Consider the following 11,606-nt stretch of genomic DNA (forward strand, 5'->3'; position numbering starts at 1 on the left):
AAATCTTAAAAATATTGAAATTTATAAACTCTCGGAAATTAGAATAATTGGACGTCAAATAGATTTTTTTTTTCATACACATTTTTTAAATTTCTTATTGTTTATATAACTACGGAGAAAAAGCTAAGCGGGAATGGATAACAGAATTCATTCTATCAACACTGTGAATTGTAAAAATATACGAATGATTATTATAAGCTGATATATTGGGGCGATTATCTCTTCCTCCGTTGTTAACACTTAATCAAAGTGTTATACTCAGTAATTAAACAAGAATACTTAATATTTTACAAATGCTTATGTATATATACACACCATTATTCCACACACTGGAGCAGTAAATATAAGTATTTCTAAGTGACGTAGTTTACCTGGTAACCAGGAGTTCTATCTATAGCTCAGTTAATCTACATATGCTCTGATTCTACCGGAATAAGCAAATAGTACCGAATGTAGGAAAGTAACTAAAACAAAAATATTCTTGATATGGACAACGGAGTAAGAACAATCATTTAATAAAGGGATTGTGCACGAAATGTCTTGCATTTAGGAGTATGAGAGCAACATGAAGAATCCTCGAGAGTACATCAGCCGAAACGTTGTAATCATCACTTACTAAGATGGGAATATTAGACGTCTCATTTTGACACAAGCTCACAGATGACGGGCGAAAATTAATGATGATTAGATGAAATTACCATGCTCGGTAAGTGGTTGGTAGCTTATTTTATGCGCCCCGCTAAAAAGGTTGAAAGGCAAAGTTTACCTTGTTGGGATTCGAAAAAAACAGATTTAGTAAAAGATACTAACTTTGAAAATTGCAAGCGATGCAGGTTTCAATGTCTCCACCCCACGATCCATTGCTTCGCTGTCCACAACAATCTCCAAGTGAAATCCGCTGCTCATTCGACCAAAATACTTTTGGACCTTCGCATACTGACGACTCATAACAGTATTGAAAAGCGTCATTTACCTCTGAAATAAAAATAAGGTAGTGTTCGTAATCACACTTTGTTCAAGAAAATAGTTAACTGGTTTCTTCATGACAAATTAAACTAAGTATTTTTCTTAAATATGAAGCAACAATCATGAAAGATATTTTTAACTTAAAAATCATTTTCAGCAAGGTGCTGACTTGTTTTTGGCGGACGTAATGATAAATGTATTCCAGTAGATATAGTAACATAATTAAAATATTTTTATTGCTGCTCTAATAACATTATTTACATCTTTCAGTATCGGCTGAGTAACTTTTCGGATAGAAATATTTATATCAAAATTATAAGAGGTTTTGATGTTTGGTGCTTTGCAAAAGACATCTAGTCGGAACGCTTACTTTTTAAGTAACTGTTATTCGATTACATAGTTAAGTGATGAAGCATGTTGTTAAATAAAATAAAAAATACAGTAATCCTTCGACTATTGCGGGTGTCACGTTCCAAAACACCCCGCGATAGGGGATAATCCGCGAAGTAGAAACAGTACTGTGCTGGATATATCTTTTATTATTTTTATAATTTGTATATATTATAAATGCAAAACAGCACCACAGAGGAATCGACGTAAGCTTAAATAATAATCCGCGATAGGTGAACCGCGACCTGGCGAGGGATTACTGTAGATTGTGAGGACGGTTTCAGGATAATCGTGCTCTAAGTAATTGTAACAGATCGTTTTCTGGATTAGATCTCACGGCACTCACATCTCGAATTGAATTCAGGTTTCGTCAATATTACTATTTTATTTTTCCTAATCCCTGACGAGGTTCCGATGGACCCCTACATAGGTGATAGGCCAGCTTGCCAACTGATTGTGCAGTCAATCACATTCGGCAGAAATCAAGAGGAACTTCCTGTGTTTCAGCACCAAAATTCAAAGAAAAGCTGTTAGAAATTTTGTCTCTGGCTATAAAAGTCTCGAATGTTTAACATTTAAAGAATAATTTTAGTTGTTACCAAATTATGTTACTCTGGCCGTCCATACATAAATGCTTATCATCTCACTCATGATTGATCTCACTCACCAAGACATAAAGGTATTTCTACGTTGCCATCATCTTAGCCAATTGCCTGTAACACAAGGCACACGCATGCGTAAACATACAAAAATGCACACACATACAGAATCTTATACAAACCTTTGAAAAGACTTTCAGACTTCACTATGTAACTAGTGCAAAACCGAAAAATATACATTGATATTTTATGACGAATTTCTTCGCTTGTTTTTATTCCACCTTTGAGCACCTTTACGTGAAAAGTTTTTAATTTACGTCTTGAAATTATTGGTTCCTCTTTCGAAACACTGGTCCATAAACACCTTACATCTCTACACATAAGCAGTATCAGGTTTATGACATACACTAGTAAAACTTTACACCTCCAAGCAATATTTTAAAAAAAAGACAGAAAAAGAGGAAAGAAAGAAGAAAGGAAAACATAAAATCCACAAAAACCCTTCTACATAAAATTCCTGCAAATCCTTTTCTTACAAATATTTTGTAATAAAAATATTTTATTGTTAAAAAACACTCGTAAATGGTACCAAAGAACATAGCCCTGAGAAGTTTCTTCGAGCAACATTTCAATGCTTAACTCTCTTCTATATTTGTGTCAAGCATTACACTTTCACATAATTTTCATTTGGTTACATTGCCTGTTTTTCTTTCGTTTCTTTTACTTTTGCTCGCTCTTTGCAGGCCCTTATTTATTTTCACTGGAATACTAGCATGTTCAATTTTTATGTCCTTACCGCACACATCTCCAGCAGAGAAGTGACAACAATTGACTTTATCGATAATTCCTTCCAAGAAGATTTTTCGCTTAGCAAAGTAATTCATGTCAAGCAAATAATACAACTTGTAAAACCACGCAAATGACAATACATATTTTGGTATAACTTACTCTAGTCATTGTTTACTAACTAGAATTTTGTTTCTAGTGTCGTATAAGTTATTTTTGTACCAATTTTGCACCATTTATTGATTTGTTTTGTTTTTTAATGGTTTTTGCATAGATGCTTTTGTTTTATCAAGACCTGTTTGCTCCACTTACTGATGGTTTAGGCAGCATTTCAATATAAATGCATACATCTATTTATCACATATACATTCTTATACCTGCGCATCTAGCACTCGTTTCAAGTTCTTAACCAACCTTTAAGTAAAAAACCTTGGCATCGTTTCTGTTGCACTTAGCGTTATTTTGCATTGCATTGCTTCATTTGTTTTGGACAGTGCCCATATCATATTGGCCATAAAGTTTTGCAGCCTTTGAGTTGGAAATCACTACACAGTTAACCTGAACGGAACTGGTAACACCATCAAACTCTCCAGGTGTCACAAAATGTATTTAGACAACGCTTTCAGATATCAGTAATCTTTCCTTCTTCAAGTGACGCTTTGGTCACTTGCAGTTGTCGCACTTCCTGTAACCACAACGGCTATTCACCACTACATCGCTAGATCGACATAGCCACTGCATTTTCCTTCAAGGCACAATGGTGTATTCACTACACACGCTATACTGCTTGTAGAATTATAGATACACAACTGCTTTTCCTTGGTTTTGTTCATTTTTGTTACAATAAACGTATCGTAAGGGTATCTCTGTAACATCGCTTTCTGCATTCGATCTCATAACATCGCTGTCTCAAATTGGACCCACCTTTTGTCAGTATTACAATTTCGAGTAATCTTTGACACAACCAGTGATAGATCTGCCATGCACTTGATCAACATGCCTACCGACTTATATGGCAGCCAATCACATTCAATGGAGGATATGGATGACGCCGGCAGTGAACGAAAGAAACCTTGTTTGTTTAGAGCCAAAATTCAGAGATAAGCTTATGTAACATTGTTTTGCTACAATAAAAAACTCCCAACGTTTAACTCTCAACAGACCCATCTGAGATGAAAGGGGAGAGATCATCTTATGTATTGCATAAGATGGTTAAGTGGTCTCTCTCTTTCTTTAATACAGAATACATTTAAGTTCTGCCGAACACGAAACATCGTTTTAATAGAAACAAAGCATTTCTACGTTGTCATCTTTTTTGCTGCTATATTTTTACAAACACACACATTGCAAAAAGGGGGTTTCAGACTTCGCTGTGTTCGATATTTTATTGTTCCTGATTCAACATGGAGAACAATCGTTTCAGATTTAAGCACACAGCCACAGTCGATACCATAGACCTCCAGGATTTGACCGGCATTTTATTTTATTGACTCTGAAGGAATGAGAGGCTAATCTAACGTCAGTGAGATCTGAACTCAGAACGTAAAGGCGCGGAACAAACTCAGCAACGCATTTCTTTTCATTATTCTGCCAGCTCACTGCCTTTCAAATTCAAAAATAATTCAATTTGGTGTCTTACAAGAAATCTCATCTCTTCAAACTGTTATTTTGTACAAATGAAATATTTTCTAATCTTCTTTAAACGCTTTTCTTTATCAAGTATCATTTATGTTTTCATCTGTACATAATTTGAAACATTTCAACATTTATTCTTCATTTAACTCTAAATTAGTCTTGTAGTCTATGTAGCAGAAACACTAGGCTTAAATAAAAAAAATAAAAAAATCTCTGAAGGGAGGTAACTTATGATTTAAAATTTATTTTGACTTTTAAAATTTCGCAGAACTGTGGTTCTTCGAAATTTTCTTTTGAAATTCATAAGAATAATTACGTTTATTTTCATTAACGTAATCTGCTGATTTTGTGTATTAACATTAAATTAATATTAATAAAGTCACATTAAGCTGTCTTTATTAGCACAATACTGATCAACAGTGATTGTTGCTTTGGCTGTTGCTACGTTATAAAGAAAAATTAAGTCCAGTATTAAATCCAAAATTCCAGCATATATTTTCTCATAAGTACTTGTCAAATTACGGAAAATGATTAAAAAGAGCATATTAGATTTTGCTCCATCATGTAATAGCCATGGGTTACAACAAGGTAGGTGTTAATCATAAGTCTTCTTCGGATATTTATCCAACTTTTAATAAGGAATATGCCTTTCGTTTATTTATTTGGATAGAATGTTCGCAAAATTCAACCACTGAAGTGTTTACCACGAAATTCAAATGAAAAATGATTTTTTATTGATTAATATTTGTCAATATTTTTCAAACAAAACTTACCATCAATAATTTCTGTGCAATGTTCACCTGTATAACCATCTTTGCAGGAACAAATGTTTGGTTCGACACAAATTCCATCATTTTCACAGACAGGTAAACATTTGGCTGAAAGAAAGAATAATAAAAATTTCTGTTAAATAACAGGCATGGCTGTGTGGTAAGGGCCGACCAAAGCCTTCTGAGTGGATTTGGTAGACGCAAGCTGAAAGAAGCCCGCCTTATATATATATATATATATATATATATATATATATATATATAGCCGGTTATCCGAAGCCGGCGGTTGTCCTGTACCGATGAAGGGTAATTACCCAGTAACCATTGGCCAACACGATTCACTACGGCTAGAAAGGAAACTGTACACTTCCTTGCTCACAGTATACGGACATAGATCATGTGTCGGTAGCCAGCTGGAAAGGGTGTTTTCCTGGGGCTAAAACGTAGTAGCATTGTCCTACGTAGGACTGCTACGTTGCGTTGGCAAATAGATTTATATATATATGTATATATATATATATATATGTTCTTTTAATTGTTTCAGTCATTTGACTGCGGTCATGCTGCGTTGCGTTGGCAAATAGACTTTACTGTACGGTACTGTTACTACATATTTCTCGCTCAGAGATTTAGAACTAGTTGCTTTTCTCTTTACGAGATCAGTAACTGTGTGTCGCTTTAACTGTATATACTGTGAGCAAGAGCAAGTGGTTGCTATCTCTAGCCGGCAGTTTTCCTGAACTGACGAAGGGAAATTACCTAGAAACCATTGGTCTACAGGTATCGCTACGGCTTGAAAGGGAGCAGTAGACTTTCTTGCTTGCAGTATACGGATACAGATCATATCTCGGTAGCCAGCTGGCTACTTGTTTCAGTCATTTGATTGCGGCCATGCTGGAGCACTGCCTTTAGTCGAAAAAATCGATATCAGGACTTATTCTTTGTAAGCCTAGTACTTATTCTATCTGCATCTTTTGCCGAACTGCTACGTTACGGGGAGTTAAACACACTAACAACAGTTGTCAAGTGATGGTGGGGGGAACATATAGACACAAATACACACACACACACACACACACACACACACACACACACACACACACACACACACACACACACACACACACACACATATATATATATATGACGGACTCCTTTCGGTTCCGTCTACGAAATCCATTCACAAGGCTTTGGTCGGCCCGAGGCTATAGTAGAAGACACTTGCCAAAGGCGCCACTGCGGTTGGGAAGCTTCTTACCACACAGCCAGTGCTACGCTTCACAGCCATTCACACACAGACACACATATATCATCATTGCTCTGAGGAAATGTTTATAAAGGTGTTATATATATTGTAATATAACTTACGTATAGTACAATCAGTCCCAGTATATCCCGGACAGCACTGTATAGTGTTGGCGACAAATATTCTGTAATATAATTGTATATGTTTTAGTAGGCACAAGGAAATTTAATAATAATAAGAATAAAAAGAAATACAAGATGTTGTGGGGCTTTAACATTCAAACTGACAGAGTAATAAAAGCTAGAAGAACTGATTTAGTAGTAGAAAATATAGAGATAATTGACTTTATAGTTCAAAATGATGAAAAACTCAATATGAGAGGTGTAGAAAAAATAGCAAATTGAAAAAATAGCCATTGAATTACAGAGACTATGGAAAGTGCGGGTAAAATGCATCCTAGTAGTAATAGGTGCATTGGGAACTATCCCTAAAGATATGAACAGATGGATAGAGGAAATAGGCATAAAACCCAGTTTAGTACAGCTCTAGAAAACTGTTATTAGGGTCAGCTAGGATATTAGGAGGGTTTTTGGCATCTAAGGTTACTTGTTGTAGCCCGATGCTAGGATTTTTTTTTCCCAACAGTCTAATCTGTTGTGTGTATATGGAAATAAATAATATTGATTTTTCTGAATACTAAAAGACGAAATCTGGGAAAGATGGAGAAAAACAGACTACTAAAAGACGAAATTGCAGGAATGTGGACAATGTTGGGGCACCCGGAGCATTAACAATCAGGTTCGAGAAATATGTTGGAGAAATTGGAATTGACACGAAGGCAGAGCAACCCTAAAAAGCTGCTCTATTGGGGACAGCTATGATTTTGATGCAAATCACCCTGTTCCGATGCTTTGCTATACGAGCTTTACATATATACGCTAGGCTTGTTCGGAGATGCCCAGGAAGAAGTCTACTGCAAGTGGTAGCAGAACGGTCAAGATTTTGGCCAAGGTATTAACAAAAAGGTTGGCGATTGTAGTCGAGAACATCTACGGCAATCTCAACTCCATATGATACATCGTAGAGAGAGAGTTATATAAAACATCGCTTCGGAGTTTCTCTGATAAATTTCGTTCGCATGAAAGCTTTCGATAAGTTAGATCATCATTATTTGCAGATTGTCCTCAAAGCAATAGGCTTCGACTATGTCTTCAGGGACTGGATCTCTGCAATGCGCAGCAGCATCTCTTAGGTGTCCAATATAAATGTCGGAACCGATTGGAGTCACACACTCCGTCCATCAAGAGTGTCCTCTCTCATCCTTTATGTACTGACTTTAAAACAACTGATGTAAAAGTTAGAGTTGTTGAAGTATATGGGGCAGTTGTGTTAGTATTTGCCGATAATGTCACCTCAATGGTGTCGGACATGACGGAATTGCGATGGGCGGAATAGTTCTAAAACATTAACTCGGGTAAGTTAGTGGATTTTCAGCTGAGCACCTAGAGAAGCAAATCCATGTGGCCAGACAGCGTTGTGAGGCACTGTACCGAGGGTACTGTACTATGAATAGGCAAGAAACGATTCCTCTTTGGTTTATAAGGGGTCTATGAAAGTGAATGTATTTACCTTGTCAAAAGTATTTTACTAGCCAAAAGTCTAAGTATTCTTTGCAAGAAGGACAAAAAAGAGTAAAAATAAGGGACACTAAAGTGACGGATGGATGCTATACTGTATCCAGTGTGATGATGTCATCATTAAAGCTGGATCCTCCAAAAATATAGATTATATTCTTTATCAACTTGAGGAAAACATTGCTATTAACTACCAAATTGTATCGAATATTAATAAAAGAGAGAAATTTAAATGGAAATATGAAAGATAAAATTTCTTTTTTGAAAACTTATGACTCTGTTCCTCGCATTCTATTTTGTTTTGGTTATGGTAAACATATGTGGCTCATTGAAGAACCGCCACGAAATGATGGATACTTATGGCAGTGTACTAAAAGATCTAGGAAGGAACTACAGACGTATTTTCCTTGTTCATGTCATCTAGCTCATGTATTACTGCTGCAATATAAATATAGAACATTTTTCGGGATCTAGTTGAAATCGGTGGGGTCGGTAACGAGGGCGCATGCATCAGATATAGGCACATTGAAAGCCTTTCTTTTGAAAAATTTTGAAATTCACTCTGATTCAGTTTTAGATGTATTGCAACATTATTATTTTAGCAAAAGTTGTAAGCCATCTCTAGATCACCTGACAGTCAATAACCATTCGCATTTCTTTGATCCAGTTCCCCATGAAAATACGAACCATTTTAAAATGTTATGAATTTATGCAAAAAGAAGAAATAGACAAAACATAGGTACAAACCACACACAATTAGATTCTTTTTACCCAAATTATGCTTTACCAAATGATGGATCTGAACAATTAATTAAATTTGTTAGATTTTTTTTAATGATTTATTTAAAAAGAAATATATAAAACTTTCACTTTTAGTCCCTGAAGCACTTCAAGATTTTGTCCTCGAAAATATTTTCACTTCTATTTTCCTTAAAGAGAAAAGCACTTTCAATTTCTTTGACGTGGAATATACCGACTTCTGACAAAGAAATATTTCTGTTTCATATGGCAGTGGAAACGAAGAAGTGCTGGTTAGAGTAAATAATCTATTAACGTAGTGCTCTTTCCTACCTACGCCAAAATACATTACTCTAATATTGTGTGAAATAATCCTTTCTAGTGGAAGCACACGGCCTCAAAATCGGATCAAAAATTAAGTCAACCTCGGCTGAATTTGAACACAGGACGTAGCGACAGATGAAATGCCGCGAAGTATTTCGCCCGGTGTGCTAACGATTCTGCTAGCTCGCCGCCTTAATGTTGTGTGAAATAATGGCAAGTAAATGGTAATTTTTTCTAAGAGCAAGAAAAAGTACCTGGTGAGTTATGTTTATAGCATTTTTGCAATTTACTGCTATAGGTATTTCATTTCACATCCTATTTATCAATGCATAAATTTCGGTTATTAATATCAAGTAATAAATAAGACGACAACTAAACTACTCCAAGAAAAAAATAAGAGGATTCTAACGTTTCGGGTAATGTTTTAACGACAATGGTTACTTAATTTTAGGGTATGTACGGGTAAAGTCACAAAAGACCGAAGAGTTAGCAGAATGAGTGGAATGAAATGACTGCAGACTGAGAGCGAAATCGAGACATCGCTTCGTCTTACAGGATATTTGCTCCCACTTCTTAGCATATATAACAAAGTTTGTTGTATTCTGTATCCGACCAACTAATTCATTGATTTCGCTTTCATCGATCAACATACAAAAAGAGCATCGAAATAACAGTCACATCATTAACAACAACAGCAAAAGAAACAACAACTATCACAAGAGCAAAACAACAAACACAATAGCAACAGCTGGTATATTGATGATGCTAACGACAATAGCAAGAACAAGGATAAGAGAACATATGACATAAATAACAAGTATGGCATCAATAGGTGCAATATAGAAAAGGAAAAAAAAACAATGACTTCATTTTGGAATCGATGCGATTAATGTCGTATTATTTACTTTTCAAAGACACAGGGTTGACCTGGAGGTGGAAGCACCAGTGTTGCAAGTTTGAAGCCTTCACTGAGCAAGATATCGGCGTTTGCACAGGAGCCATTTCTTTGCATATTGGTGAAGATTGTCATATTACAGAACTGCTGAGCGCCGCTGGAAAATAAATAAATAAATAGTTTCAAATTTTTACACAAGGCAGGTAATTTTAAGGGGAGGGGTTTCGCCGATTACATTGATCCCTGTACTTGACTGGTACTTTATTTTATTGACCCTGAAAGGACGAAAAGCAAAGTTGACTTGAGCGATATTTGAGCTCAGAACATAAAGAGGCGGAAGATAGCCTGCGAAGCATTTTGCTCGACGCGTCAAACATCTTACCAGCTAATCGCCATGAATAATTATTTCTACTCTAGGCCTTAGAAACTTTTGAGGAAGAGGGCTGGTCGATTATATCGACCCCAGTGCGTAACTGGTACTTATTTCATCGACCCCGAAAAGATGAAAGGCGAAATCGACCTCAACGGAATTTGAACTCTGAACGTAGTGGCAGACGAAATACCGTTAAGCATTTCAACTGGCGTGCTAGCGATTCTTTTCTACTCTACGCACAAAGCCCGAAATTTTTGGGGAGGGGGCCAGTCGATTAGATCGACCCCAGTACGCAACTGGTACTTAATTTATCGACCCCGAAAGGATGGAAGGCAAAGTCGACCTCGGCGGAATTTGAACTCAAAACGTAAAGACGGGCGAAATACCGCTAAGCAATTTGCCCGACGTGCTAACGATTCTGCCAGCCCGCCACCTTAATAATAATAATAATAATAATAATAATAATAATAATAATAATAATAATAATAATAATAATAATAATAATAATAATAATAATAATAATAATAATAATAATAAAGATCGAATTAACAAAATAAGAACGATATCAACATTTAAACTGTGGATGAGCAGAGAAGGGTGATGTAAGGCATGAATAATGACAAAAGATGAAAGAGATTAATAAAAATGAATTAAAACAAAGCTTTCATTTTTGTTCTTTTTTTACCTGCTTGGACATGGTAACTTGAGAAAGAATAGTAGAATGGGTAGAAACGTGACCAGGACAGTTTCACGCCCCATTGTAGTGACCGCACGCCTTTCCTCTTCAAAATGGTCAGAACTGGTTCACACACACGTGGCGGTTCTATTAATTCACTGAGGCTCGAGAAAAAAATGGTCTCGATTTATGTAGCGTTCTTCTTCTAATGTCGGCTGTGTGGAATCTGTCATTGATATAACCGAAGTTTGTTTGTTCACTGCATGACTGCCGGTGTTCAATAATCAATTCTATTCGAATTCTTAAATCAATTAGTTTTAGTTAATCCAGCTCTGAGAGAAAGAATAAGAGAGTGGGGTGGGAGTGGGGACAGAGTGTCAGTGGAAAGAATACTTTGTTGTTTTATTAATTTTATTTTCCAGACAACAGCTGACATAATTATATTCGAGAGGTTTCCAGTGGACTGATGACGTCTTCGTTGTTGTTGTAATTATCATCAAGGTCGATATGATCATCATCATCATCATCACCATCGCAATAATCTACCATCGCATTCATCATCATCATCATGATC

General features: G+C 36.0%; 1 protein-coding gene across 1 annotated transcript in view; it reads right to left on the reverse strand.

Moving 5' to 3' along the window:
* Nucleotides 1–11,240, reverse strand: part of LOC128247133 (uncharacterized) — a 102,175-nt gene extending 90,935 nt beyond the window's left edge. Inside the window, exons 1-5 of the mRNA XM_089348304.1 lie at nucleotides 11,042–11,240; nucleotides 9,994–10,140; nucleotides 6,515–6,576; nucleotides 5,150–5,254; nucleotides 811–975 (exon numbers count right to left, since the gene is read on the reverse strand). Of these exons, the coding sequence (XP_089204430.1) occupies nucleotides 811–975; nucleotides 5,150–5,254; nucleotides 6,515–6,576; nucleotides 9,994–10,140; nucleotides 11,042–11,115 (553 nt within the window). The 5' untranslated portion in view covers nucleotides 11,116–11,240. The remainder of the gene's footprint in view (nucleotides 1–810; nucleotides 976–5,149; nucleotides 5,255–6,514; nucleotides 6,577–9,993; nucleotides 10,141–11,041) is intronic.
* Between the last annotated feature and the right edge of the window lie 366 nt (nucleotides 11,241–11,606).

This window comes from Octopus bimaculoides, chromosome 2 (assembly GCF_046866305.1).
Source record: "Octopus bimaculoides isolate indiv1 chromosome 2, ASM4686630v1, whole genome shotgun sequence".
Lineage (NCBI taxonomy): Eukaryota > Metazoa > Mollusca > Cephalopoda > Octopoda > Octopodidae > Octopus > Octopus bimaculoides.